Here is a 27067-nt window from a genome sequence, read left to right as displayed (position 1 = left end):
GCCGGGTGGGAGCCCCCGGCGGGGCGGGAGTCGGGGCTGAGCCTCCACCGCACCGGGTTGGGGAGCGGAGCGGAGCGGAGCTGAGGCCGCAACCCCCGACGGGAGGTCCCGGTGGGGCTGAGCCCCCGCAGGGTCGGGACGCCGTCCCGGGGCTGAGCTCCCGCCGCCCCATAGCCGGTCCCCGGGGTCGGGCCGGTCCCCGGTGCCGAGCCCCGTGGTGCCCGGGGCGGCGCTGCCGGCGGGGCCGGGGCCGCCGTGCCCGTGCCCGTGCCCGTGCCGTGCCGTGCCGTGCCGTGTCGTACCGTGCCCGCCCCCGGGCGCGCCCGCCTCGGCGGCGCGGGAGGAGGCGGCGCGGAGCAGCGGCGGCGCCCGGGCGGGGATGGCGTCTCCGGGAGCGCTGGAACCGGCGGCCGGCAGCGTGCCGGGAACCAAGGTGGAGCTCACCGTGTCCTGCCGGTGAGCTGGGAATGGGGCGGGGGAGCGGGCGGGGACCGGCGCCCGGACACGGGTGGGTGCGAAACGAGCGGGGATGCGCCGCGGGGTGCCGGTGTCCCGCAGCAGCCGCTGCCTGCCGGTCAGTCCCCGGCCCCGGGGAGGTGGGCTGCGGGTCCCCCCTCGCTCCTCGGGCACCGCTCAGTGCCACGGCATGTTCCCAACACCCCTCTGCCCGGCTGCCCCTCGTGGGGAGAGGTTCCCGTCCCTTCTGCGGGGTCCCGGGGGATGCTGGCACCGGGCACGGCTCCACGGCGCTGCTGCTCGGGGGGACCCGCTGCCCTCACCCAGGGCTGGGGCACAGGACAGACCCGCTTGGGGTGATGCTGATAGGTCGTGGGGTGCCGGTGCTGGCTGCAGGCAGGCTGCCCGGCTCTGCCCGGCTCCGTGAGCCCCGTGGGAGGCAGCAGGACCAGGAGTGGGGTCAGCCTTTGGCCCACGGCGGGATGGGGGCTGCAGGAGGGGTGCTGCTCAGTGCCTCCAGCTCCTGGCGGGGTCCACGGGGCAAACGGCGGCTGCTGAGCCTGTCTGTCGGGGACTAAATATAGGCTGGCAGAGAGTACCACTGCCCTTGCTGCCCACAGCCTGGGGGTCCTGCCCACAGGGACTGGCAGCAGCAGCTGCCTCCTGGGCAGCATCACCCCCCATGCTGGGGGGGTCGGGGAAGGCCTGCAGGCAGTCCCACAAAGCCCCCTGCCCAGCTGGGCAGCTCTGGCAAGTCCCCAAACCCTGCAAACTCCACCCTGGGCCAGGGGCTGCCATGCTCCCTCCCTGCGGCTGAGCTCCTGCCCTCCCTGCCAGCCTCTCTGGGCAGCAGGCAGAGCGGCAGCAGGGCTGTGGGGCCTGGCAACTCCGGGCAGGGGCTGGGGTTTGGTCCTGGAGATGGCCCAGGGCAGGGGCAGGCTTCAGCTTCATGGCTCCCCAAGGGCTCAGCCCTATCCAAGGCTGCTGGGGGAGCCCTGGGGCCTCCCCCTGTACCCCCATCCCTGTGTGCTGGGGCCAGGGGAACTGGCTGAGCACCGCAGCCCCCAGCCGTGCCCCAGTCTACCCTGTGCGGCCACCCCCAGGGATGCGGGAAGGATCCCAGCCGAGCCCATCATAGCCCCCGGCACTTTCCGGTGTCACACCGTGCAAAGGACGACGATCAATCGTTCTGCCGGCAGCTGCATCGGGGGTGCAGAGCTGGTCTCCTTTCTTCTCACTTCTGTGCCCCGCCATTAGCTGTGCTCCTGCTGCTGGGGTGCGGCGGGCACTCAGCCGTTGCCGGCAGCACGGGGGAAGGTTTCATCCTCTAAATGGGTTCCCTGTCATGTTCAATCATCGTCAGCACTGGAGACACTGCTCCTTGCTCGCCCTACTGTCCCGCTGAACCTCGTGGTGGGAGTCAGCGCGTTGGCCCAGGGTGCTGGTATGGCTTTCTGGCATGGTGCCAGCCCATGATCAGGGGAGAGGACACAGGGACCCACTGCAGGGTTGGGTGGGTGGCACCCAGGGTAGCTCACACCTGCATCTATCCCCCCAGGAACCTGCTGGACATGGACACCTTCTCCAAGTCCGACCCAGGTGGGTGGCGGGTCCGGGCAGGGGGCATTGCATGGCATGGCACAGCACGGCACGGCAGCCCAGCTCTGCTCCTCTCTCCGCAGTGGTGGTCCTCTTCGTGCAGGGCTCGGGGAGCAGTGAGTGGAAGGAGGTGAGCACAGCTCCTCTCACCAGGTCCCTGGGGATGCTCCCAGCCCTGTGCCAGGGGCGCTGCCACCCCCCGTGCCCCTGCTCATGGCTAATCCCTGGCTGAGTTAAACAGGCCCATATGGCCACCCGCATCCACGCTAATGATCCCTCCATGTCCACGCTAATGATCCAGCCCCGCCAGCAGTGCTAATCCCCCCACCAGGATTAGCGCCAGGGCAGCTGTGATGGGGAGGGGTACCAGGGAGGGGGGGGCCACCCTCACCCCTCTCTCTGCAGTTTGGGCGTACCGAGGTGATCGACAACACCCTGAACCCTGACTTCGTCCGCAAATTCGTCCTTGACTACTACTTCGAGGAGAAGCAAAACCTCCGCTTTGACGTGTGAGTGGGGTGGCCAAGGGGAGGGCTCAGCCCCAGCTAGGGTTGGAACAAAGTGCCAAGTCAGTAGTAAATCATGATAATAAATAAGGATAATAAATAGCAATAATAAATAAGGATACAACAGTGAAAAGCACAGACGGGTGGGGGAAGCAGGGCTGTGTGCCGGGGCACCCCCATGGGCACCGGCTCAGGGCTCTGCTCTCCCATCACCAGCTACAACGTGGACTCCAAGAGCTGCTCCGTTTTAAAGCAGGTGAGCGCAGCCCATGCCGGGGGGACACACGGTGATGCCCTGGTGTGACGCTGCAGTGGGGCACCCCAAGGCCGTGCCCCATGTGGGTGCTGTCAGGGGGGACAGGTGCCACCGGCCTCGGGGGGCTCTAACCCACTCTCCATCTCTCTGTGCTCCATGGGGACTGGCAGAAGGTAGGTGCCCACCACACACCAACCCCACAGGGGTGCCTGGTGGGGCAGGGTGCAGGATGGGGCCAGGACGCACCACGGGGGTGGCTTCGGGGGTGCAGAATGGGTGTGGGGTGGCCTGAGGGGCACAGGATGGGTTCAGGGCACATGGGGTGGCTCTGGGGGGGCACAAGATGGGTTCAGGGCTGTGAGATGGCCCTGGTGGCACAGGATGGGTCCAGAGCATATGGAGTGGGCACCTGGGATGGTCCTGGAGCTGCAGGATGTCCTTGGAGGGGGGGGGGGGGGGGGGGCTCTTGGGGCATAGGGTGGGTCCAGGGTACTTGGTGTGGCCAGAGGGCAGGGTGGCCTCAGGTCCCGTGGGTGCACTGGGAGGGTGAGGAGGGGGTGTGGGTGGTGGGGGGCTGTGGCAGGAGCCCCCGGGGTCTCATGGCGCTGTGCTCGGGGCGCAGGACTTCCTGGGGCAGGCGTTCGTGGCGCTGGGGGAGGTGATTGGGTCCCAGCGGGGCCGCCTGGAGAGACCCCTCACGTGAGTCACACCTCATGGCGGGGCAAGGGGGGGGGTACCGCATCATGTCCCCAGCCACCCACCCCATGAGACTCCACCCCTGCATGTCCCCTACTGGGGACACTGGCCACACTGCCAAGTGCCAGCTGTGGGGCATAAGCCCCAGCCCCGACCCCATCTCCTGCCCCTGTCCTGTCCTCCATGTCCCCAAGGTGACATGGCACCTCTGGTCCCAGGGGGGTCCCGGGGAAGCGGTGTGGGACCATCCTGCTGCTGGCCGAGGAACTGAGCAACTGCCGCGTAAGTGTCTGTGTCCTGGCAGCAGCGAGGCAGGGGCTGCATGACCCCCACAGCACGAGTGGCTGCTGGGGCTGGGGGCGAGGAGGCAGCTGGTGGTGACCGTCCCTGTCTGCAGGACATTGTCACGATGCAGCTGTGCGCCAACAAGCTGGACAAGAAGGACTTCTTTGGAAAATCTGACCCCTTCCTCGTCTTCTACCGCAGCAACGAGGACGGCACGTGAGCACGGGGGCCTGGTGGGGCAGGCAGGGCGCCAGTGTCACCGTACGGCGCACCCTGACCCTGCCCTGTCCCCGCAGCTTCACCATCTGCCATAAGACGGAGGTGGTGAAGAACACACTCAACCCGGTGTGGCAGCCCTTCACCATCCCTGTGCGCGCCCTCTGCAATGGCGACTACGACCGGTACAGGGACAGGGAGTGGGGTAGTGTGCAGTGGGGATGGTGATAGGGGTGGCTGTGGGGCCAGAGCATCTCCTTCACGGGTTTGGCCCCACAGCAGCAGGCAGCTCAGAATTGAGTCCTTGTTGGTTTTTTTTCCTCTTTTGCAACCCAAATTACATAAAGGCATCCCCCTCCTTTCCAGGGTCCCTGCCGTGACCCAAATTTCCCACTTCCCTCCCAGCAAAGATGTGGGCCGGGCAGGCGGGACGGCTCTGCCAGCGGCAGGCAGGCAGGGTGCTGGCTGCTGGGGCTCTGCAGGGCTGGGTGTCCCCAAGCCAGGGCAGGCAGGGAGGGCCATACCAGCCAGGCTGGTGGCTCACCTTCTGCCCATCTTTGCTTTCAGGACAGTGAAGATAGACGTGTATGATTGGGACCGGGATGGGAGGTGAGGCTGTGCCCATGGGATGGAGGGGGACATCGGGTTGCCATCCCTGCTTCCCAGGGTGTCCCTCACCGGGGCGCCTGGATGTGACAACCCGATGCTCCCGCAGCCATGACTTCATTGGGGAGTTTGCCACCAGCTACCGGGAGCTCTCCCGAGCGCAGAGCCAGTTCACAGTGTATGAGGTAGGGAGGGGGGACACGGCAGAGATCTGGGGGGCACCCCACACCGGGGCTGACCCACCCCTGCGCCTGCAGGTGCTGAACCCCAGGAAGAAATGCAAGAAGAAGAAATACGTCAACTCTGGCACTGTGAGTGAGGTTGGGGCACTCCTGGGGCTCCTGCCCGTGGAGGGCAGGTCTGACCCCCTCCCTGTGCCAGCCAAGGAGGGGGGGTCTGGGTCTGATCCCCCATGCCCACAGGTGACGCTGCTCTCCTTCTCCGTCGAGTCTGAGTTTACCTTTGTTGACTACATCCGGGGCGGGTGAGTAGGGGGCTGGGTGCCCCTGGCTCCCCGAGACCCCCCACGGGCAAGGGTCTCAGGGCGAGGACAGTGATGACGGTGCAGGTGCAGCCTTGGGGTGATGAAGGGGTGGTGGGGCTGGGGAGGGGGGGGCAGGTGATGGGTCCTGGGGGGGTGAGGACACACAACACCGTGGGACTAGAAGACGGCATCCCCGTGCCATGGGGCTGGCAGCCTCCCTCACTCTCCCCCCCAAGGACACAGCTGAATTTCACCGTGGCCATTGACTTCACGGCCTCCAACGGTGAGTGCAGCTGCTGCAGGGGGGTGTCCCAAGCGGCACGGCTGTGGGGCTGGCCACGGGGCATGTGCTGATGGGCGCTGTGCCACAGGGATGCCGTCACAGCCCACCTCGCTGCACTATGCGAGCCCCTACCAGCTGAGCGCCTACGCCCTGGCGCTGAAGGCAGTGGGGGAGATCATCCAGGACTACGACAGCGACAAGCTCTTCCCTGCTTATGGCTTCGGCGCCAAAATCCCACCCGACGGCAAGATCTCCCACCAGTTTCCCCTGGTGCGCCCCGGGGTGGGGGGAACACCTCGCCATAGGGCAGGGCTGAGGGTGGTCCCAAATCTCTCGGCTGTGGGGCGGGGCTGGCTGTGGGGTGCCCACAGCAGCTTGGTGGGGAGGGGAAGCACCATGGCTGCGTACTGCCTCAGCATCCCACAGCTTAGGGGAACAGTGGGAGCTGTGGTCCCCTTCCAAGCACCCATCCCTGTCCTGCAGAACAACAACGCGGACAACCCCAGCTGTGCTGGCATTGAGGGTGTGCTGGAGTCCTACCTCCAGAGCCTGCGCACTGTCCAGCTCTATGGTCCCACCAACTTTGCCCCCGTCATCAACCAGGTGGCCGGGTGAGCACCAGAGGACTCTGTCCCCTTTGCCATCCCCAAATGCCACCAGACCCACAGAAGGGCTGGCTGCCCCACACCGGTGGGGCTGCTGGAGGGACCCTGTCTCTTGTCCCCATAGAGCGGCCGCGCAGGTGACTGATGGCTCACAGTACCACGTCCTCCTCATCATCACTGATGGCGTCATCTCCGACATGCTGCAGACCAAGGAGGCCATTGTCACTGTGAGTGCACCCCCACTGCTGTGAGTTCACCCCATGCTGTGTGCTGTCCCAGCTGCCACCCTGCCTCTGCTCTACAGGCTTCCGCCTTGCCCATGTCCATCATCATCGTGGGAGTGGGTCCGGCTGAGTTTGAGGGTGAGTTGGGGCTTGGGGACACTAGGGAAGGGGGACAGAAACACCATCCCCAGTGGCCAGCCCACCGAGGCTTGGTGACACCGGCTGTCACCCTGCAGCCATGGAGGAGCTGGACGGTGATGAGGTGCGGTTGTCCTCCCGGGGACGCTACGCCGAGAGGGACATCGTGCAGGTAACACCAGCATTGAATCTGTCCCACCACAGGCAAGAGATGCTTAGCCCCTCGCTGACCCCCGCAGCCACAGGGTTGTTTCCAACCAGGCTGCAAATTTCTTTCCTTTCGGAAGTTTGTGCCGTTTCGGGATTACGTGGATGACTCAGGAAACCAGGTGCTGAGCATGGCCCGCCTGGCCAAGGATGTGCTGGCTGAGATCCCCGAGCAGCTGCTCTCCTACATGAAGACCCGCGACATCAAGCCTCGCCAAGCAGACCCACAGTAGCTCCTCTGTGGGCCATGGGGACGGCCGGTGGGGCGAGCACACGCGTCACTTCTTCAGCGGGGCTGGGCTGCAGAGACGTGGCCCCACCAAGGGTGATACCCGCCTGCTGTGGCCGGTGAATACGGCTGGGACCCTCCTGGCAGCGAGACCCTGGGGCTGGACATCCCCGGCAGCGATGCCCCGGCACAGCGGGGCTGGCTCGGACTGTACCGTGCTGCGGCAGGGCCGGTGCCAGGGCACAGGCTATGGGGGGCCACGGTGTATGTCCCCCCGCCTCGGGAGGGCAGCCTGGAGGAGGGATGCATGCCGGGGGTCCCAGCCCCGCCATCTCCTTGGGGCAGGGGCCCTCACCCCGCTCCTGCCTGCGCCCTGCTCCTGCCTGCGCCCCGCTCCTGCCCGCGCCCCGGTCCTCCGGCTCTGCTGCCCCACAGGCGGGGGGTGCCACAAGGGCTGAGCCCCATAGCTATGGGGTGCCACAGCCGGGGGGGGGGGGGGGGGGGGGGGGGCGTGGCGGCTCGGCGGGAGGGCAGATGGGCTCTGTACCGCGTTACCGGCTATAAATAAACTGCTCCAACCGGGTCTGGTGCCGTGCTGGGGCCGGTGGGGGGGGGGCGGGGCGGGGCGGGGCCGGGCCGCCGGGCGGGGCCTGTGATTCGCGGCGGCAGATTCGCCTCAATCGGCGCGGCGCGGTGCGGTGCGGCCTGGTCCTCGCCGGCCTTTCCAGGGCTTCTCCCGGGGCCTCCCCGCTCCCTCGCCGCCTCCGGCGCCATCATCCCACACGCGCACACTCCACTCCCCTCGCCCGGCTCGGCCGTGCCGAAAGTGCGGTTGCTAAGGGCGGCGCGGCGCTTTTACCCAGCGGCCGCCCCGCGCCAGGCGCCGCCGCAGCCTCCATTGTTGCGGCCCGGCCCGGGCCCGCCGCCGCTGCCGCCACCGCCGCCGCCGCCCATGGAGCCGCCACCCGCGCCCGCCCGTTGAGTGCGGCCCCGGTGCCGGTGAGCGCGGCCGGAGGGAGGGAGGGAAGAGGAGAGGAGGGCGGGCCACCGCCGGGGCCTGGGGAGGGGGCGGCGGGGCGGGGGGCCCGGCCTGGCCTGGCCTGGCCTGGCCTCAACCCCCCTCCTCGGCCCCCCTCAGCCCCGCTCGGGCGGGCGACGCCATGGGCGTAGACTTCGATGTGAAGACCTTCTGCCACAACCTGCGGGCCACCAAACCCCCCTACGAGTGTCCGGTGGGCACCTGCCGCAAGATCTACAAGAGCTACAGTGGGATCGAGTACCATCTCTACCACTATGACCACGACAACCCCCCCCCGCCCCAGCACACCCCCCTGCGCAAGCACAAGAAGAAGGGGCGGCAGGCCCGTGCTGCCAACAAGCAGTCACCCAACCCTTCCGAGACCTCCCAGTCGCCGGGCCGAGAGGTGATGACCTATGCCCAGGCCCAACGCATGGTGGAGGTGGACCTGCATGGCCGCGTCCATCGCATCAGCATCTTTGATAACCTCGACGTGGTGTCTGAGGATGAGGAGGTTCCCGAGGAGGTGCCCGAGAATGGGAGCAATAAGGAGAACACAGAGACCCAGAGCGTCCCGCCCAAATCTGGCAAGCACAAGAACAAGGAGAAGCGCAAAGACTCCAACCACCATCACCACAACGCCTCGGCCGGCACCACCCCCAAGCTCCCTGAGGTGGTGTACCGGGAGCTGGAGCAGGACACCCCGGATGCCCCACCTCGCCCCACCTCTTACTACAGGTATTGTCTGTGGCCAGGACACAAGGAAGCTCCCAGGCAGCCCTAGCTCGTGCCCTGGGTCTGGAGGCAGAATTGGCCCCGCTCTGTGCAGGCGGCTTGTCTCTGGCTCGTGGAAATGGCCTCTGTCTGCCTCTCCCGGGTCCTGCGGAGCTGGCCATCCTATGGCTTCAGGCTCTCAGAGCTCTATCTAGCATCACAGCCCGGTTTTGAGGCATCTTTGCACCTGCAGAGCGCTCGGTCACTGCTGGCAGTTGTATTGCTGTGCTCTTTCCTTGCTGGGGCAGCAGGTACAGTTATAACAAAAACTGTACCTGCTCTTCAGAGGTATGTTGTGATAGCTTTAAAGCCCCCCAGCACCAAGGTGTACCCATAATGATGTGTCTGTTTGTGTGTTTAATGTGTCTTGGTTATCCTACGGTTTTCCCATGTGTGATTTGGTGAGTGCAGTGGCCCAAAGTAATACCTCAAGCAGGGAGCTAATGCTCAGCCAAAGTAAGACTTGTGTGGCCATCCCTGCCATCCTAGTTGCCACGTGCCCTGAGAAACCAGCACCGCATTCCAGGGACAGGGTAACAATGTTATTTTGTGTCAGGGTGTTGGAAAAGAAACCTCCCCTTAAGGTGTCTGCAATGCCACTTGCTGCAATGGCAGGGGGTGGTTGTCGTCAGTTGCTGGAGCAGTAGCTTCAGGGTTAGAGCTCTTTCCTCTCTAAGTAACATCCCCTTGCCTGCAACTGGGAGTGAAAGAGAAGAGGGCACAGCCACCCTTGCTAGAATTAATGAAACGTGGTGCTTCCATGTCTGGTTGCTGTTGAGTCTTGGGCATGAGGCTGCTGTCTCCAGAGCATTGGCACCTGCTTGGTGGCTCATGCGGGCTCCCATCTTGCGCTGATAAGTCTCCAAGGCCTTGCCCATTAGACAAGTGTTATTTTGTGTGTTGTGCCTAATGTGCTGTTGTGCTGCTCAGGGTGCAGCAGCACCTCCTGCTTCTGCATGTTTCTGCCTTGTCACTCTTTTTTTATTTTGACTTACAGCTTGGCTGTAGCGTTTAAACATTCCCTCAGCCTTGGCCTGCAGGAGTTAGGGTTCAGCAGCTCTGAGCTCCCACCAGCTGTGCTCTCACCCTCCCACGCTGTCCTTCCAGGTACATCGAGAAGTCGGCAGAGGAGCTGGATGAGGAGGTGGAGTACGACATGGACGAGGAAGATTACATCTGGCTGGACATCATGAACGAGCGGCGGAAGACCGAAGGCGTGAGTCCCATTCCCCAGGAGATATTTGAGTACCTGATGGACCGGCTGGAGAAGGAGTCCTACTTTGAGAGCCACAACAAGGGGGATCCAAATGCCTTGGTGGACGAGGATGCCGTCTGTTGCATCTGCAACGACGGGGAGTGCCAGAACAGCAATGTCATCCTTTTCTGTGACATGTGTAACCTGGCTGTGCATCAGGAGTGCTACGGGGTACCCTACATCCCAGAGGGACAGTGGCTCTGCAGACGGTGCCTGCAGTCACCCTCGCGAGCTGTGGACTGTGCCCTCTGCCCGAACAAGGGAGGGGCCTTCAAGCAGACGGACGATGGGCGCTGGGCACATGTGGTCTGTGCCCTCTGGATCCCTGAGGTATGCTTTGCTAACACTGTCTTCCTGGAGCCCATCGACAGCATCGAGCACATCCCGCCCGCGCGCTGGAAGCTGACCTGTTACATTTGCAAGCAGCGCGGCTCCGGGGCTTGCATCCAGTGTCACAAAGCCAACTGCTACACTGCCTTCCACGTCACCTGTGCCCAGCAGGCCGGGCTGTACATGAAGATGGAGCCTGTCCGGGAGACAGGGGCCAACGGTACCTCCTTCAGCGTGCGCAAAACTGCCTACTGTGACATCCACACGCCGCCAGGCTCTGTGCGCAGACTTCCCGCTCTCTCCCACAGCGAGGGGGAAGAGGAGGACGAGGAAGAGGAGGAGGAGGGGAAAGGCTGGAGCTCCGAGAAAGTGAAAAAAGCAAAGGCTAAGTCTAGGATCAAGATGAAGAAAGCGCGGAAGATCCTGGCAGAGAAACGAGCCGCGGCGCCTGTAGTTTCTGTGCCCTGCATCCCCCCGCACAGGTATGACCCACCACCCTCTCTCAGATATGGAGAAACTCTCTGTTGTGCCCCACTTTCAGCATGAGCGTTATCTTGTTCCTCTTCTTAGCTTTTCGCACAGGTACTTTTTGCTTTGTTCTTGCAGAGGGCTGTTGGTGGTTTCCTCTGGGGGTCCTGCAGAGAGGCAGGGCGATGCACTGCCCTGCAAACGCGTCTGGGCCCTCAGTGGGGCAGGAAATAGCTGCTGTTAGTTTAACGGCAGAGAATGAACTTGGCTGGACACATCAGGAAGCAGCTGGGGGTTCGCAGTGCTCATTTCCTGTTGTGCTGACCTCAGGCACCAGACTAAACTGGGGAGGGAGGAGGAGGCTGTTCTCCTTTCTGCCGAGGTTTGTTTTCTCCCGGGGCTGTGCTGGGGAAAAGAGGGAAGCGTGGGAGCGATTCAGGCCTAGGAAATGGGCTAGCCCTGGGGGTTGTTTTGGCTCTGGAGCAGAGAGGTCTCATATCGGGATCCTTGTGCCCTGCTGAGCACAGATCATCCATCCCAGCAACCGCTTACCCCTTGCTGGGCTTCCTCAGTGTTCTGTGCCAGTTGCAGGCAGCAACTCTGCCTCAGTGCTGCCTGTTGGAACAGGGCTGGGCAGCAGTGATGCACAGGAAGCCTCTGCACAACTGCCTGTGAGGGGTGGCTGGGGAGGACCAGCACTCCCACCTGCCAAGGGACATGATTGTCATGAGGCTGGCTTCACAGCACAAGGGCAGCGTAGGTGCTGTCAAGAAGATACTCGAGGCCTTGCCAGGGATTGTACCAACTCTGAGGGCTCACGGGAAGGCGCAAATGCCTGGTAGTTACAGGTGTAATCGCCATGCGTCTCGCTCTGGTCTGATCATTGGGCTGGCGCGCAAATCCTGAAACATGAGCATCTAAGAGCCTTGCCAAAATATGTCAGTGTAGTTGATGGCTCTGTGTGTCCTCGGCAGCGTGCAAAAGCACATAGAAGCATCTTTGAATGGGTTTGGATCTTGCTGTCACCCTGCAGCAGGCATTGTATGGTCGAAGTGCAGGTTGGGCATGAAAGCATTTGCCTTTGTGGTTGCCAGCCACCATCCCTGAGCTGCTGAGCTGTCCTCCTCCCCGCAGCGGGACCTGTGCCAGGAGTGTAACCCTGTGAAGCCCCAGCACTGTCCCTGCTGGCCCATCGAGCATGGCTGTAACATTAAGCATGGCTGTGACAGTGCAGGGACATGGGACTGCCACTTCCCTGCAGACCCTCGAAACTGTCAGGGCTCCTGTGCAGTCAGAGGGGACCACGCAGAAGCCATGGGTTTTGCTCTCTGGGCAGCGTTCCGGTGACTTGTGGAGGCAGATCTCTGCTACACGGTTGCTGGCTTTTTGCCACAGTCTGTTCGTGTCCCAACCTTATGTTATTGCTCACTCGGGGCTTGCTCTGTAGCCAGAGCCTCTTTTCTCATATGCAGACGTGTTGGCAGGCGGTTTGTAGGCTCTTGCTGCTATCATTGTGCTTGCAGTGAAACCCACACTGAGCTAGAAGCTGTTAACCTCTCCCCAGGCCTTCCTGTTGGGATTAATTATTCTTCAAGGGCTGTTGCCAGAATGCCAAATGTCTTCCTGTGGGAGCTGTGCTTGGCTGGCGATGGCACATGAGGCTGCTCTCTCCAGCCTCTTCAGCTGAGGCTGATGCAGGTCGGGTCATCCCCCATGAAGAGCTGTCGCTTGGAAACCTGGAGATGCTGGGAGCTTGTCCCTTTGGCTCCCTGCTAGCACGGCATCTCTGTCCGGCTTTGCTGAATGAAGCTGTCTCAGCCTCTCCAGGCTTCCTGCCATTGTAAAGTAGGAAAATCCCTTCTGTGGTGTTTTGAACTGTTAAGGGTAGACCTTCATGAGCTCAGATAGGAGCTCTGTTATGCTCATGCCTCTTGTTTGCTCATCAAGCTTTGCCAGGTTTAGTCGAGTTATGGGGTCCTTGGGGCTTGAGTTTGCCTGGTAATGTTTGGCCAGGGCCTTTGTCACCATGGGTGGCCCTCAGACGGGTAAGTAATGGTTTTGGGATAGCAGTGCCAAATGCTCGTGGTCTTGGGGACTGTGGGAGCTGTTAGAAGTCCAGCCCCTGATGTGGCTGTGTTGCACCCTGACCTAGCAGAGCCTGCCCCAGGCGCTTGCCTGAAATTTGGCAGGAGGTAGAAAGGAAAAGTCTGTTTTGGAGCAGCCAGGCTGGATGTTTCCAGGCATCCTCTGTTGTGGCTGTCTCAGGGGTGCTGCTGCCCTGCATGACTTGGCGTTACAGAAATTCCTGCCACAGGAAAGGTGTTGTCCACCCAAGGAGCTGCTCAGCTGCTCTCAGGTGGCCTTGCTGCTATGTCCCCCAGCCAGGGCTTCCCCTGAAGCAGCCAGGCTTGCCTTGTTGATGGAGTCTGTGGTTCCTCTCCCTTCTTCAGGCTCAGTAAGATTACAAACCGTTTAACCATCCAGAGGAAGAGCCAGTTCATGCAGAGACTGCACAGCTACTGGACTTTGAAGAGACAGTCCCGCAATGGTGTCCCTCTGCTCCGCCGCCTTCAGACACACTTGCAGTCACAAAGAAACTGCGACCAGGTAAGGGCTGCTCGTTGGGGTGCTGCGGGGCATCCCAGGTGTGCACGTGTGTGCTTCCTGCGCCTTTGGAGCTGTGGGCTCAAAGCCGTTGCTGCATGCTGTGCCTGCAGGTGCAGAAGGGGGGGCCAGGGGTACAATCTCCCAGGTGAGGAAAGGGCAGCCCCAGCTGCTTTTGCTGCTTCACCTTCTCCTCTGCTCTCGGTGGAGATTTGCCAGGCAGCAACGCTTTTGGCAGCCTGCCACAGGAAGGGAATCCTGCCGTCTCATGCTGCTGCACAGAAGTTAGCTCCCTCCTCGTGCCTGTGTTTTGCCGGTGGCAATGGCAAAGCTGTCAGAAAAGGCTCTAGTCTGAGGCTGCTGTGTCAGCAACTGTTGAGAGAGGTGGCCGGAGATCTCCAGAAACAGTCTGGAAGGAACCAAGACCTTGCTTCCAGTTTCTGAAACCGATCCAGGAGCGCTCCCTGTGGGTGCTGCTTCCAGCCCGCTGTCTGCCTCAGCCCTTAGTCAGCGCTTCACAGATGTGAAGTCTCTGGTGCCAGAAAGGAAGATTTTTCTTTTGGCTGCCCATCTGAGCTCTAAAATCTTTCTTTCTGAGCCCTTTGAAGACTGTGACCGGGCAGGGGTTTCTCCTGCCTTTGCCTCCTCTCATTTTTATTTGCTGGAGAAGAGTTGAGGCTGCTTCTGCTCATCTTTGGCTATGGCAGAATAAAAGTCGGCATTCTTTGGTGGTGCAGAAGCAAAAGCAAGCAGAGCTCTGTTCCCTTTTTGCCCTGTTGCCCTTTGCTGGAGCTCTGAGCAGCTACACAGACCCTGGTATTGTTGATCTGTGCTCTTAGGCAGCTGCAGGCAGGCAGTTGTGTTAGGAAGAGTATTTCCAGAGGCTTAGGACGTCCGCCTCCTGGCATCCTGAGGGCTTGGTGACCAAGGAGCAGGTATTCAGCCCTAGCCAGAGGTGGGACTGTTTCTGAGTCACCCACCTAGGTTACAACAAGGGAACCGGGACCTTCGTGCCAGGGAAGAGCCCCGGCCCATGGTCAGGAAGGTGGAGATGGGAACACATCTCCTGTCAGCTCATGGTCTCTGATGTTCCCGCAGAGAGACACTGAGGATAAGAACTGGGCCCTGAAGGAGCAGCTGAAGTCATGGCAGCGCCTCCGCCATGACCTAGAGCGTGCACGCTTGCTGGTGGAGCTGATACGCAAGCGGGAGAAGCTCAAGAGAGAGACGGTAACGATTGTTTGCCCCTCCTTGGGGAGCTGCTGGGGTGGGCATGAGCATGGGCTCTTTAGAGTGCTGAAGGGCGTGTGCCTGGGTCCCCTCGGCCGTGCTGCGCCCTGCCCCAGCAGCTCTGAGCAAAGGTGGCTGCTCTGCAAGGCTGAGGTGGGACGCGCAGGTGCTGGAGCTGGTGTTACACCTCTGCTCCCCAGAGATGGGGGTGAGGTACAGTCCCTGCCCCTCGCACAAGGAGAGGTGTCACTGTCCTTCAGGACTGCACTGCTGCTCCCTGGGGACTGTCCCTGCTGCTTGGCTGCTGGGCAGGGGGCTCAGCCCTGCTCTGTTCCTCTGTTTCAGATCAAAGTGCAGCAGGTGGCACTGGAAATGCAGCTGACCCCCTTCCTCATCCTCCTCCGCAAGACACTCGAGCAGCTGCAGGAGAAAGACACAGGCAACATCTTCAGCGAGCCGGTCCCTCTGTCTGAGGTAACAGAAATCTACGAAGTAAGAACCCCCTCCCCCAGATTTCTACTTCACTCAAACTTGCCCCTTGCTTGTGCCAAGGGCTGCCCAGGGTGCTCTCTGGTCTGGAAGCTCCCCTGGGCAGCCTGGTGCTGGCTTGCACCATTCACCCAAGGGGGGTGTGCAGCAATGCCTCTCCTGGCTGAGCTGAGTGCAGAACAGCTGAGCTGGTGCCAGCCAGGAGTACAGCACTTGGCTCTTCCTCTGTGCGTGTCGCTGGTGACTCCCCAGTGTCTGTGCGTGGTTGGGGATTCCTGCTGGGAAAGGCAAAATGCCAGCCTTTGGCAGGCAGCACACTCTTACCTGTCCTCTCATGAAGGTCTCTGCTAGGTGACAGACTGAGCACAGTACAGAAATGGGTTTGACCTGAGACACTCACTGCTGCGGGCAAGGGAAATGGTCCTGATACCATTATTGAGTCCCCACCTGGAGAGGTGGGGAAAGGCCATGCCAGCTCTGCACAGCTCTGGCAGCAGGTCAGCACAGAGGTGTTTTGGCAGAATTTGGGGAGGAAGGCTGTGCGGTCCCCACCTGCAGCTATTGCTGCTGCCTGGACAGTTCTGTTTTACCTGTCTGCACTTACCCTCACCCCCAGGGGCTGTGCTTGCAGCATCCTCCCCTGGGGAATGCCGTGTAGTGTTCTGGATCCCAGCTGCCTGCAGACAGGAGGAGAGGATGGGATGCTGGCATGTGCGCTGGAGCCGTAAAAACGCTTCAGAGTGCGTATTTGCTCTAACATGTTGAGTACAGCACATGGGCTCCCTAGTCCGGAGGCGTTATAGTTCCTCAAGCTGCAAAAGCAGACGGTATTCCCCGATGTGCATTTAGGCAGAACACAGGGAGGCGATACCTGATTCCTCTAATGACTGTTTTCTTGGAGCAGGTATTGCTAACTGATGGCTCCTGGGCTCTTAGCTCTGTTTCTTTCCTCATGCAGGTCCCAGACTACCTGGATCACATCAAGAAGCCAATGGATTTTCAGACAATGAAACAAAACCTGGAAGCCTATCGCTATCTGAATTTTGATGACTTTGAGGAGGATTTCAACCTCATTATCAACAACTGTTTGAAATACAATGCCAAAGACACAATCTTCTACCGGGCAGCCATCCGTCTGCGGGAGCAGGGAGGTGCCGTCCTCCGGCAGGCTCGCCGGCAGGCGGAGAAGATGGGCATTGACTTTGAGACAGGCATGCACTTCCCCCATTGCGTAACGGTGGAAGAGGCTCAGGTCCAAGACATCGAGGACGGTGGGTACTCATCCCCTGTCCTGGGGTACAAGGGCTACTCAGAGGTAGAGCCTGGGCAGTCAAAGCACCTGGGGGTCTGGTAGAGCTGCCTCCCATGGGATGTTCAGTCACACCTGGGCTTTGTCTGGCTGATCCCTGGAGAGGTGGGGGCTTTGCTAGCCAGGTACCTATCAGCCCCATTAGATTGGTTCTAGGCAGTGGCTTGTCTGCGTGTCCTGCCAGTCCCTTGGTCCCTCGTCCTCCTCTTGGTCAGAGCAGGGGGCTGCCTGGGACATGGCCTCCCTGGCTGGCATCAGGGATACTGTCACTCGCCCTGTCCCCAGCACTGGCTGTGAGCTGCTGAGGCTCCTGCTGTGCTGCCTGGCTAGAAGGACTGACTCCCCCTGGTCAGAGCTGTGTGCTTCTCTCCCCAGCTGCAGGCTTCGTTGGCTGCTGCACAGCTCCTGATACCCATCAGCCAGGTCTTACTGGCCCCGTTGTTGTACTTCTGTTTGTCTCTGCTGAGCAGTGGGGAGCACCACGAGAACAGCTTGTCAGAGGATACATTCAGGGTTCCCCTCTCCTGGCTCCAGCACGGGATGGGCTCAGTCAGGGGAACTTCCCTGCTCTGTAATGCTTCAGGATCCCTTTGACTCTTGTTTTTCCTGTTACAACCCCCTTTCTTTTTCCTGCTGTCTCCTTGCCCCAGCCCATGGGAACCTTGGTATTCTCCAAGCTGCTGATCAGCCTGCCTTCCCCAGCAGTCCCAACTGGCTTGCTTCCCACAGGGCTCCTTCTCCAGGTCCATTAGGGTAACTTGCCATGTTCACAAGTGTTTGGTAACTTGTCAGCTACTTCCCTCCTGCGGGGAACTTGGATTGCCCCATGCCCTTTCACATAGAGGAGCTCCAAAGAGTTCCTGATTTCCTTCATCCGTCTGCTCCCCTTTGCCCCCCCAGAAGATGTGCGGCTGCTGCTCTCAGAGAATCAGAAGCACCTGCCCTTGGAGGAGCAGCTGAAGATCCTGCTGGAACGGTTGGATGAGGTCAACGCTGGCAAGCAGAGCATAGGACGGTCCCGCCGGGCCAAGATGATCAAGAAGGAGATCACAGTCCTACGGCGTAAACTTGCTCACCCACGGGACCTGGGCCGAGATGGGCTGGAGCGGCACAGCTCCTCTGCCAGGGGAGTCCTGCAGTCGCACAACCCCTGTGAGAAGGACCTGCAGACAGACAGCGCTGCAGAAGAAAGCAGCAGCCAGGAGACTGGCAAAGGTACTGGTCCCTTCAGAATACTTCCAGTTTGGGGGAGCGGTGAAGAACCGCCTGTGGATAGGCTTGACTCGGGGAAAGGCTGCCCTGCCAGGTACCTCCTGAGGCAGGAGGGCCATGTGGGCAGCTCCCCACGCACACCTCACTCTTCACTTCTCCTGAGGAGTGGGACAGGTGGCCTCTGGGGGGGCAGTCCCTTATCTCCTGTTCCCCTGCAGGGGTCCCTCATTTCTCGTAGGGGTGGGTGCAGACTACAATGTCTGTGCCTCCCCAAGCTCCCTCCTGGTGTGCCCACCTGAGGATGGTGCTCTGCCTGGGTAGTGTGTAGTGAGCTGTGCCTGCCAAGCAGGGGGCGTTGGCAGCTGAAGGAGGCCACCTCCTGCATCAGGAACAGCCACAGCCTGGTGTGTGTTTGCCTCTGGGGAGGGTTGGCAGGTTGCTGGTATTCACAGCTGCGGTCAGCGTTCACCCAATGAGCTCACCTCCCACGTGGCTGAGGAACTGGATGTCGATCCAGAGACTGAGAGTCCCAGCTGTGTGATGTAGGGCATGAGATGGATTGTTTCCTCCTGCCAGCTCTGCCACACTGCTCGGTTTCTCTAGAGGCATTACGAAGCAGGCTGCCTTTGGTGTCCCTTCCTGCGTGGGGGCACAGCAGGGAGTTGGAGCAGCACTGACTGCCGAGCTCCAGACGCCCTCCTGGGGCTGGGAGCCGAATGTAGGCCAACCGCCAGCTCCCTGCTCTCCTGGACAGAGATGCTGAGCTGGGCTCTGTGGGGAGCACAGCCAAAGCTCCAGGCAGAGCTGCCAGGTGTCACTGGGAGTTTGCCATCTCTGTATCTCAGTCCTGCTCCACTAAGCACTGGAAAAAGAGGGCTCTTCCGCAAGCAGGGAGCATTTTAGGGCCTTTGTCTTTCAAGAGTGCAGTGGAGCTTAGCTGCTGCATGTCACGGGAAAAGTTTATTCCTGCTTCCTTCCTGTTCCTGACTTCTGTTTCTGTGAGGTTGCTGCCTGGGAGAAAGGAGTGTGTCCCTGGATGGTGGAGTGTTCTTTAATGTCCCCATCTAGCTTTTACTGTCAGCAGACTGGATAGTTTGACCCTGAGGGCACAGGCATGGCAAAGGTCAGGATGGTGGATCTTCTGAAATAACGTTCCTGAGAAATGAAGCTGTTCATTGCTGGTGCTACTGCGTGGTCCCTGCCAGGTCCCACGGGCTGCAGCCAATGCTTTCTCTCTCTTCCAGGTTTGGGTCCCAATTCTTCTTCCACCCCAGCACACGAAGTTGGCAGGAGAACCTCAGTGCTCTTCTCCAAGAAGAACCCTAAAACTGCAGGCCCTCCAAAACGTCCAGGACGCCCCCCGAAGAATAGAGACAGCCAGATCACTCCAGGGCATGGGAACAGCCCCATCGGGCCCCCCCAGCTCCCAATAATGGGGTCCTCCCAGCGGCAGAGGAAGCGAGGGCGAAGCCCACGCCCTAGCTCCAGCTCAGACAGTGACAGTGATAAGTCCACCGAAGATGCTCCCATGGGTGGGTGTGGTAGCTCCCCCTGCACAGCTGGGTGGCCACGGCCCCACCTGGAGTGTGTGGTAGGGTCCCCCGTGGTTGTAATGCTCTTCTGGTGGGGTGTTTTGCAGACCTGCCAGCCAACGGTTTCAGCAGCGGCAACCAGCCAGTGAAGAAGAGCTTCCTGGTGTACCGCAATGACTGCAATCTTCCCCGGAGCAGCTCCGACTCAGAATCCAGCAGCAGCAGCAGCAGCAGTGCTGCCTCAGACCGTACCAGGTACCATCCCTGGCCTGGCTCTGATGTCACTGGTGCTGCCTGGGGTGGTAGTGGGTGGCTCTCTGCTAGACAAAGAGCATGTTTGACAGTACCTATCTCATTCACCCTCCTGTGGCCTGGCTGCTGGTAGCAAAACCCTAGAAAACTGTGGGGTTTGTTTCTTTTTTTTTTTTAATGTAAAATCTGAAGGTGTGAGTGTGCAGCAAAGGGCTAGTAGGGAGCATGAACCGGGGAATTCCCTCCTGGCACAGCAGCTGCTCCAGCGTCAGCCCTTCCACAGCCAGCTCCAGCAGGTTCCTGCCTGTGGCCCTGATCTGGAGCAGCGCACAATTTCTGCATCCTCCCAGGTGAAACTGGGTGAGGGTCTGGCTGATGCCCTGGCAGAAGCACCATCCTACCTTTTTTCCTGTTGCCTTTGCTGAGTCCATCCCAGTGCCAAGGCTGGCGGTTGGAGCCCATGAGTCCTGGTGTCCTGCCACACTGGCCCTGTTGAAAGCAGTTTCTGAAAGCTTAATGAGGCTCCTACCAACAGCTCTGCTCCCTCTCTCCACAGCACAACGCCCTCCAAGCAGGGCAGAGGGAAGCCCTCCTTCTCCCGAGTGAACTTCCCAGAGGACAGCAGTGAGGACACGTCAGGGACCGAGAACGAGTCCTACTCCGTGGGCACGGGGCGAGGTGTGGGGCACAGCAGTAAGTACTGTGCAGCTGTGAGCCCAGCTGGTGCTGGTGCTTGGGGGGAACCACAGCTGACTCCCTTCTCCTCTCTCCTTTGGCACAGTGGTGCGCAAAGGCATGGGACGTGGTGCAGGGTGGCTGTCTGAGGACGAGGATTCCTCCCTGGATGCCCTGGACCTGGTGTGGGCCAAGTGCCGGGGGTACCCCTCCTACCCGGCACTGGTGAGTACTGCCGGTCACGTGCTCCTGCCTGGTGTTGGGGCTTCCAAGACCCACATCCCCCTCCGCAGAGCACCATGCAGGGTCCCTGTTCCCCTCTCAGCCCCTTCCCCTGCTCTTTCGGCAGATCATCGACCCCAAGATGCCACGGGAAGGCATGTTCCACCACGGCGTCCCCATCCCTGTGCCCCCCTTGGAGGTGCTGAAGCTGGGGGAGCAGATGACTCAGGAAGCACGCGAGCACCTCTACCTTGTCCTCTTCTTCGACAACAAGCGCACTTGGTAAGGCCGGGGCGCCGGGGGCTTTGGGGGGGGGTTGTCCAGAGACGATTGTAACCCTCAAACGAGGTGGCCCCCCGCTCCCTGCAGGCAGTGGTTGCCCCGGACGAAGCTGGTGCCTCTGGGGGTGAACCAGGACCTGGACAAGGAGAAGATGCTGGAGGGCCGCAAGTCCAACATCCGCAAGTCGGTGCAGATCGCCTACCACCGCGCCATGCAGCACCGCAACAAGGTGCAGGGCGAGCAGAGCAGCGACTCCAGCGAGAGCGACTGAGCCGGCCGCTCCCCCCGCCGAATCTCAGGGCAAACGGGGCTCGGGGAACCCCCACATCCGTGCAGCTGGTCTGCACCCACCAGGGAGGGGGGGGACCGGGAGAGGGCAGGGGAGGGGGGGGCGGTCTCACGTTCCCGGTGCCCCCTCCCTCAGCCCGCCGCTCCCCGGGATCGTCTGGCCGCCGGGGCGGCCACCCCCACCCCCCCACCCCGTGCTGCCCCCCCCAGCCCCCGGCCGGCCCCCGCGCTCGGACGTTGTTTGTATTTATTTTGAAGGAAGAAAAAAAAAATCTATTGATTCTTAGAAAATAAACCTCCGCTGCGGAGCCGCGGCCGCTGCGGACGGGGGGCGGGCATGTGCGGGCGCCGGTGGGCTGTGCTTCCGGGCGGCGGGCGGAAGTCGGGGCAGAGCGTCGCTGTCGCGCGGCGGGAAAGGGGGTGGGCGCTCTATGGTAGAGGAGCGGGGTGTCATGGCGGCGGCGGGCCCGAGGGGCTGGGGCAGGGGGGCTGGTGGTGCCTGACCACGCCACGGCCGTGGGGTAGGAGCCCCCATGAAGCTGCGGGACGCCCCGTCCGCTTGCCCGTCCCTGTGGCGCTCCCTCCCCTGCCCGCCGGCCGAGCTGCGCCTGGACCTGGTGCTGTCGTCGGGACAGACGTTCCGGTGAGCCCACTGAGGGGTCCCGGCCCCCGCCATGGCCCGGCCCGGCCGGGTCAGGGCCGGCCCCGACCTCTCGGTGTGCGGCAGGTGGTGGGAGAGCAGCCCCGGGGCCTGGACGGGTGTGCTGGCGGAGCGCGTCTGGACGCTGAGGCAGGAGCAGGACCGGCTGTGGTACACGGTGTACGGGGAGGGGGAGGACGGGCCTCCCCGTGAGGCGTCGAAGCCCGACGGTGCCGAGACGGACGAGATCCTGCGCGACTACTTCCAGCTGGACGTGGGGCTGCCGGCTTTGTACCGCTCCTGGGGGGCGGCCGACCCCCTCTTCCGCAAGGTGGCTGATGACTTCCCAGGTGAGGTAGCCCCATGGGGCCACAGGGGACGGCCACAGTGCCTGCCTGGCATCCCCTCACCGCATCCTACCAGGCGTGCGGGTGCTGCGGCAGGACCCCATTGAGTGCCTTCTCTCCTTCATCTGCACCTCCAACAACCACATCTCCCGCATCACCACCATGATCGAGCGCCTCTGCCAAGCCTTTGGCCGCCGCCTCTGCTGCCTTGATGCCCGGCCCGTCCATGCCTTCCCTTCCCTTTCATCGCTCGCAGGTCTGCCATCACCCTGATGCTGCCATTGGCACCCCACCATGGCCTCGCCTGTGTCTACCCGCGTCCCCCCGCTGTCTCCCCACAGGCGCTGACGCTGAGGCCCGGCTGCGGGCGCTGGGCTTCGGATACCGGGCCAAGTTTGTCAGTGGGAGCGCACGGGCCATCACTGAGGGGCTTGGTGCCGAGGGGCTGCGCCGGCTGCGCACTGTGCCCTATGCGGAGGCCAGGAGGGTGCTGTGCGCCCTGCCCGGTGTGGGCACCAAGGTGGGTGCCAGGAGGGGGGGGATGGGAAGCGGTGCTGGCGGCAGGGGCTAACGGTGCTGCCTGGTGGCAGGTCGCTGACTGCGTCTGCCTGATGGCCCTGGACAAGGCGGAGGCAGTGCCAGTGGACACCCACGTCTGGCGCATTGCACGACAGCGCTACGGCGCAGCACTGGGTGGCAGAAGCCTGACCCCCCGGACCCACCAGGAGATCGGTGAGGGCAGGGCTAGACCCTGACATGGGACCAATGGGGATGGGGACAGTGCCCCCGGTGCTGGGACTCACCCTCTCTCTGCAGGTGACTTCTTCCGTGGGCTGTGGGGTGCGCGTGCCGGCTGGGCACAGGCGGTGAGTAACCCCCTCCTGGGCACCCTGGGGCTCAGCCTTCACCCCCTGCCCCTGGCTTGGTCATGCCCACACTATGGCCTCTCTCCATACCAGGTCCTCTTCTGCGCCGACCTCCGCAAGGGCCAGGAGCCATCTGGTAGCCGGGACAGGACCAGGGGGAACCAAGGCCGGGACAGATGTGGGCACAGCCCTCTCTAGGGATACCCCAGGAGGGACAGAACCCCCTGGGTCAGTGGCTGGGGGGAGGTTACTGTGCCTGCTTCCAGCCTGGAATGTGCAGGGGTGTGGGCAGCTGCCTGTCCCCTTGCTTGGGGCAAGCCACTGCCTGGGGCAGCAAGGCGGGAGGAGGGGGCATCAGGGCTGTGTTCAGCCCCCACTCCAGGGCAGAGCGGAGCCGAGCCAAGCAGTGTTGGCCTCTTGCTTTTATTACAAGCAATAAAATAGAAACATCCATTTGGAAAATTCTCCTTGAACATGCTGGGGGGTGTGGGACGGTGCCAGGCAGGCGTGGAGGGAGGGGATGGACGGAGGGAGGGAAGGAGGGAGGGAGCTCAGGACGCAGCCCTGAGCCTGGGGGGGTCCTGGGGGCTGCCCCTGCCCCATTGCAGAGCTCTGCTTCAAGCCTGTGGTGGGGGGCAGCCCCACACGCCTGGGGCTGGGAGACTGGGTGAGGAGGGCAGGGTGTCCCCATACTGTCTCCCTTCCTGCTCCGGCACTGCAGGTCCCCCCCACCCCACACTGCGCCCACAGGAGGGCTGGACTCTCCCCCGGTCCCCTCCCCAGCCCCCCCGGGATGCGGCCGTGCGGGGCTGTGCTCAGTCTGGCGGGAGGCGTTGAGCTCTGCTCATGGGTGGGCGCCCACAGTCTGACCCTGCGGGGAGGAGTGGAGTGAGAGCCTGGTGGCAGACCCAGGGGGGTGCAGAACAGGCACTGGGGGGGGTGTCAGGGCTCACCGTTGCTGGTGCCCCCCCCCAGCCGCTCGCCGGGGCTGGTGGGAGTCGTCTGCCCAGGGCCCTCTTGGCTGGTTCCCAGCTGCAGCTTCCGCATGTGTCTTACCACCGCCGTGGCGTTGAAGGCTTGCTGCCAACCCCACAGTGTCCATCACCCAGCATGGTGTGCCCAGGGGGGGCCCCTACACCACCCCTCCCGACACTCCCCGCATCACCCCATGCTCACCTTCCACTTGCTCTTGGCAAAGTTCTTCTTGATCTGCTCACTCACTGACTGGTGGATGTTCTTGTCCAGGGCTGTGTCCCCAGCAATCCTGTGGTGGGAAGGGGTCAGCAGGGGTCCCTCCTGCCCCACGGTTGCCCTGGGGCGAGCTGGGGGCAGGGAGATGGTGGCAGTCCTCCCCCTTACCATGGATGCTGCAGGGCTTGCTCACAGGTGAAGCGCTTGCTGGGGTCCTTCTCCATCAGGTGCTGGATGAAGTCCTTGGCTGGGACGGGGCATGGAGCAGCGTGAGCACCTGTACCTGCTGTCCCCACCCCAGCTACCATGACACCACGACGGTGGTCCCAGCTCACCCGAGTCTGAGATGTCATCCCAGTACGGCGAGTCGAACTCGTACTCGGCCCGCAGGATCTGCTCAAAGAGCTTGGCATCGTTCTCGTCATAGAAAGGCGGGTAACCGCAAAGCCTGGAGTGGTGGCAGGGAGGGGGACGCTTGCCTCGGGTGGCCTGGGGGGGGCAAGCCCCCGTGGAGGGGAGGGGGGCAGAAGGGGGGGTACGTACAAGATGTAGGCAATGACCCCGATGGACCAGCAATCCACCGCCTTGCTGTAGGGCTTCTGCGCCAGCACCTCAGGGGCTGGGGGGGACAGCAGGGGTGAGGGGGGACTGCGACCCTGCACCCGGGGTGGTGGCAGCCCCCAGGAGGCACTCACCCACATAGCCGGGAGTGCCACAAGCCGTGGACATGACGCTGCCACAGCCCTCAATCTTTGACAGCCCGAAGTCGCTGATCATGATCTTGGAGTCCTCGTCCAGGCTGTAATAGAGCAGGTTCTCGGGCTGTGGGGAGGGGGGGGGGTCAGGGAGGGTTGATAATGGAGTGCCCTCCCCGCCACCGTGATGGGGGGCTTTGTGTGTGTGTGTGTGTCCACTGTTCACCTTCAGGTCACGGTGGACGATGCCCATGTCGTGCAAGTACTTGACAGCATCGAGGATCTGCCGGATCAGGGCGCTGGCGTCCCGCTCTGTGTAGAAACCCTTCTCCACGATGCGGTCAAAGAGCTCTCCCCCTGAGACCCTGCAGGGTCGGGCAGCGCCAGTCAGCACAGCCCCCCCAGACACCCCTGGCCCCCCCGACGTCACTCACAGCTGCATGATGAGGTAGAGGTGGGTGCCACTCTCGTAGATGTCATCCAAGGCCACGATGTTGGGGTGCTTGATCCTGCAGGGAGGAGGTACGAGGTGGGTGAGGGGGCTCCCTGCTGCCCCCCACCTTGGCCCCCACTGGACAGGCGGCAGCCGGGCTCGGCCCCGTGGGGCATCACGCGGTGCCGGCTATTTTGGGCGCTGCTGATAACACCCGGCGATGGGTGCTGGCAGCAGGGAGCCGTGCCAGGTGCCGGGGGGATGGCACAGAGCGGGACCCCCACCCTCGCCCCAGGACAGCCCCTCCCTACTTGTGGAGGACGGCAATCTCATTCTCGATGCTGGTCTCCTTCCCCTCCAGCGCCTTCTTGGCGATGCACTTGATGGCCACCAGCTTCTGCGTCGCCTTCTCCTCTGCCAGGACCACCTCGGAGAAGGCCCCCCTGGGGTGGGGGGGCGGCAAGGGGTGAGCTGGGCAGGGAGTGCTGCCAGCCGGAGCTGCCAATGCCATGCCACAATTGCCATGGCAACAGGCAGAAAGTCCAGCTATTTATAGGAGAAAAGCGAGCGGGAGCCGCCCGCCTGGATGGCCGGACATGGGCCCTGCCGGGATGGGATGCCTCGCATTTCCCGACATGGCTGCACTATCCCCTTATCAGACAGGATAACACCGTGGTGCTGCCAGCAGCCAGGGCTGAGCCGTGCCGAGGACGAGCCCCCAGGTAGGTTTTGGCAGCCCCATGTCATCCACGGTGCCCAGGTGGGGCAGGTGGCAGGCAGCGTGCTTGTGCTTTGCCGGGCCCTAAGCCTTGCCGTAATTAACCCGCTAATCCAACCTAAGAGCCTTACGGTGCTTCAGGCACCACCGGGCACCCCTCTGCCAGCCAGTGGACCACCATCAGGCACCCTCGGCACGGTGTCCGGCACAGCGGCACAGGGAGAGCTGCCGGCATGGGGAACTGGCCAGCACCGGGGAGGGGGGGTGGCAGGCAGGGCAGGCAGCACCGCAAACCTCTGCTTGTACCAGGCAGTGCGGGCTCTTGTGTGCCAGCCCAGCGGTGGCCCCCACCTTGGGCCAATATTTGAGCTGGCAGCGTTCCACGTGGCGGGTTTGGCAAAGCCAGAGGGGGATGCCGGATCTGGCACTGCGAGTGGGTTGTCACCGGTGTCTCGTCCCCCACCCACCCCCAGCCTGTGACTCACGTGCCCAGGACCTCTCGGAAGTCGTAGATGCGCCGAATGTCCTCTGTCCTCTTCTTCCAGCTGGGCCCATCCTGCCCCAGCGGCATGGTGCCCCGTGGGGCCACCCACTCCCACCTGTGACACGAGTGGGGACAGGGTGTCAGCATGTTTGGGCGGGGGGAGGGAATGCCATGGGGCGAGGGGACATTGGGACACAGGGTGCCAAAAGAAGGTGGCCGATGGTTGTCATCACGGGGTGATGGGGACAAGTTCAGTGCCTTTGCTCCAGCGCCACGGCCAGGCACCCCCACGCAGGAATCTTGGCGTGGTGTGTCCCACGAGGGACACACGCTGGGCCCCTCCCGTTGCCCGCCCGCCCCGCGCCCGCCCCACGGGGGCGGGCGCGGGGCGGGCGGGCAACGGGAGGGGCAGACGCACGCGCGTGGGTGCGGGGGGGGTGTCCCCATCCACGGCTCCCGTACGCGTCCCAGCTGGCACAGCCGCGCCGGGCGGGACACGCGTGGAAGCAGGGCTGGGGCCCCCGGGTAGTGCAAGCCTAGACCGAAGCCGGTTGGGCTTTCGCGTGGGTACCGTCTCCGCGCGTGGGCACGCCGCCCCCGCCCCGCCCCGCCCTTACCGACGGCGCTGTGGCGGCCCCGGGCCCCGCGCGGAGCAGCGGCGACTCCTCTCGGCGCGGCGGCGGCGCCGCCGGACAGCCCTGACGTCACGGGGAGGGGCGGGGCCACGCCCGGCCACCGCCAATGGGAGGCCGGGCGGGGCACGGCCGCGCGTGGGTGGGTGGCGGCCACGCGTGAGCGCGGGGCGCGTGGACACGCAGGAGGGGCGACGGACGGGAGCCACGCGTGGTGTATTTGGGGGGGGAGTGCGTGCATTGTGAGGATGCGAGTGAGTCCCTTGGGGACACGAATAGACACGAGTGGGGCGCCACCACAGTGGGCTGCAAGGCAGCCCACTGGCACTCT

At 62.7% G+C, this 27067-nt stretch overlaps 4 protein-coding genes across 5 annotated transcripts; 3 read left to right on the top strand and 1 right to left on the bottom strand.

Annotated features, from left to right (window-relative positions):
- Nucleotides 1–379: 379 nt before the first annotated feature.
- CPNE9 (copine family member 9) lies at nucleotides 380–6794 on the top strand (the record flags this gene model as incomplete). Its single annotated transcript, XM_082487759.1, is given in 21 exon segments — nucleotides 380–456; nucleotides 2015–2055; nucleotides 2139–2185; nucleotides 2461–2564; nucleotides 2778–2817; nucleotides 3440–3516; nucleotides 3732–3795; nucleotides 3911–4014; nucleotides 4095–4199; nucleotides 4582–4623; nucleotides 4730–4805; nucleotides 4878–4931; nucleotides 5043–5104; nucleotides 5341–5387; nucleotides 5476–5657; nucleotides 5871–5998; nucleotides 6117–6219; nucleotides 6297–6354; nucleotides 6453–6526; nucleotides 6616–6633; nucleotides 6636–6794. Coding segments are annotated over 21 exon segments (1662 nt in total).
- A 1047-nt stretch (nucleotides 6795–7841) lies between these two features.
- Nucleotides 7842–20904, top strand: BRPF1 (bromodomain and PHD finger containing 1). Of its 2 annotated transcripts, none has more exons than XM_082487777.1 (13): nucleotides 7842–8546; nucleotides 9690–10649; nucleotides 13086–13242; nucleotides 14338–14469; nucleotides 14815–14943; nucleotides 15917–16229; nucleotides 17168–17482; nucleotides 18724–19011; nucleotides 19119–19266; nucleotides 19820–19956; nucleotides 20045–20163; nucleotides 20288–20442; nucleotides 20530–20904. In XM_082487777.1, exons 1-13 carry the CDS (start codon nucleotides 7951–7953, stop codon nucleotides 20711–20713), a joined length of 3633 nt encoding a protein of 1210 aa, XP_082343903.1. In that variant the 5' UTR covers nucleotides 7842–7950; the 3' UTR covers nucleotides 20714–20904. The 2 variants fall into 2 exon arrangements, with proteins under 2 accessions (XP_082343903.1, XP_082343902.1); XM_082487776.1 differs by having other exon boundaries at nucleotides 14257–14469; nucleotides 14815–14961.
- Nucleotides 20905–21125: 221 nt separating this feature from the next.
- On the top strand, nucleotides 21126–23308 carry OGG1 (8-oxoguanine DNA glycosylase). The gene is made up of 7 exons (XM_082487769.1): nucleotides 21126–21373; nucleotides 21458–21720; nucleotides 21794–21973; nucleotides 22059–22237; nucleotides 22308–22449; nucleotides 22534–22583; nucleotides 22677–23308. The coding sequence occupies exons 1-7, from the start codon at nucleotides 21264–21266 to the stop codon at nucleotides 22779–22781; spliced, it is 1029 nt and encodes a 342-aa protein (XP_082343895.1). The 5' UTR covers nucleotides 21126–21263; the 3' UTR covers nucleotides 22782–23308.
- On the bottom strand, nucleotides 22991–26788 carry CAMK1 (calcium/calmodulin dependent protein kinase I). The gene is made up of 13 exons (XM_082487763.1): nucleotides 26722–26788; nucleotides 26106–26219; nucleotides 25214–25345; nucleotides 24904–24978; nucleotides 24696–24834; nucleotides 24470–24596; nucleotides 24318–24393; nucleotides 24110–24222; nucleotides 23943–24021; nucleotides 23760–23847; nucleotides 23537–23663; nucleotides 23415–23454; nucleotides 22991–23130 (listed from the first exon to the last, which is right to left on the bottom strand). The coding sequence occupies exons 2-13, from the start codon at nucleotides 26189–26191 to the stop codon at nucleotides 23010–23012; spliced, it is 1203 nt and encodes a 400-aa protein (XP_082343889.1). The 5' UTR covers nucleotides 26192–26219; nucleotides 26722–26788; the 3' UTR covers nucleotides 22991–23009.
- Between the last annotated feature and the right edge of the window lie 279 nt (nucleotides 26789–27067).

The sequence above is a fragment of the Vanellus vanellus genome (genome assembly GCF_965231255.1).
Source record: "Vanellus vanellus genome assembly, chromosome: 9".
NCBI lineage: Eukaryota > Metazoa > Chordata > Aves > Charadriiformes > Charadriidae > Vanellus > Vanellus vanellus.
This window is presented reverse-complemented; position numbering and strand designations above follow the sequence as displayed.

What these genes read in the sequence shown, in the direction of transcription:
- CAMK1 (XM_082487763.1), bottom strand. Translation starts at nt 26,191, where the DNA reads ATGCCGCTGGGGCAGGATGGGCCCAGCTGGAAGAAGAGGACAGAGGAC. An exon ending in CTCTACCTCATCATGCAGCT is followed by an intron (nt 24,835 to 24,903) that starts GTGAGTGACGTC and finishes CCGACCCTGCAG; the next exon opens with GGTCTCAGGGGGAGAGCTCT. An exon ending in GGGGTCATTGCCTACATCTT is followed by an intron (nt 24,223 to 24,317) that starts GTACGTACCCCC and finishes CCACCACTCCAG; the next exon opens with GCTTTGCGGTTACCCGCCTT.
- BRPF1 (XM_082487776.1), top strand. Translation starts at nt 7,951, where the DNA reads ATGGGCGTAGACTTCGATGTGAAGACCTTCTGCCACAACCTGCGGGCC. An exon ending in CCCTGCATCCCCCCGCACAG is followed by an intron (nt 10,650 to 13,085) that starts GTATGACCCACC and finishes TCCCTTCTTCAG; the next exon opens with GCTCAGTAAGATTACAAACC. An exon ending in CACAAAGAAACTGCGACCAG is followed by an intron (nt 13,243 to 14,256) that starts GTAAGGGCTGCT and finishes CCTTCGTGCCAG; the next exon opens with GGAAGAGCCCCGGCCCATGG.
- OGG1 (XM_082487769.1), top strand. Translation starts at nt 21,264, where the DNA reads ATGAAGCTGCGGGACGCCCCGTCCGCTTGCCCGTCCCTGTGGCGCTCC. An exon ending in TCGTCGGGACAGACGTTCCG is followed by an intron (nt 21,374 to 21,457) that starts GTGAGCCCACTG and finishes GGTGTGCGGCAG; the next exon opens with GTGGTGGGAGAGCAGCCCCG. An exon ending in GGTGGCTGATGACTTCCCAG is followed by an intron (nt 21,721 to 21,793) that starts GTGAGGTAGCCC and finishes GCATCCTACCAG; the next exon opens with GCGTGCGGGTGCTGCGGCAG.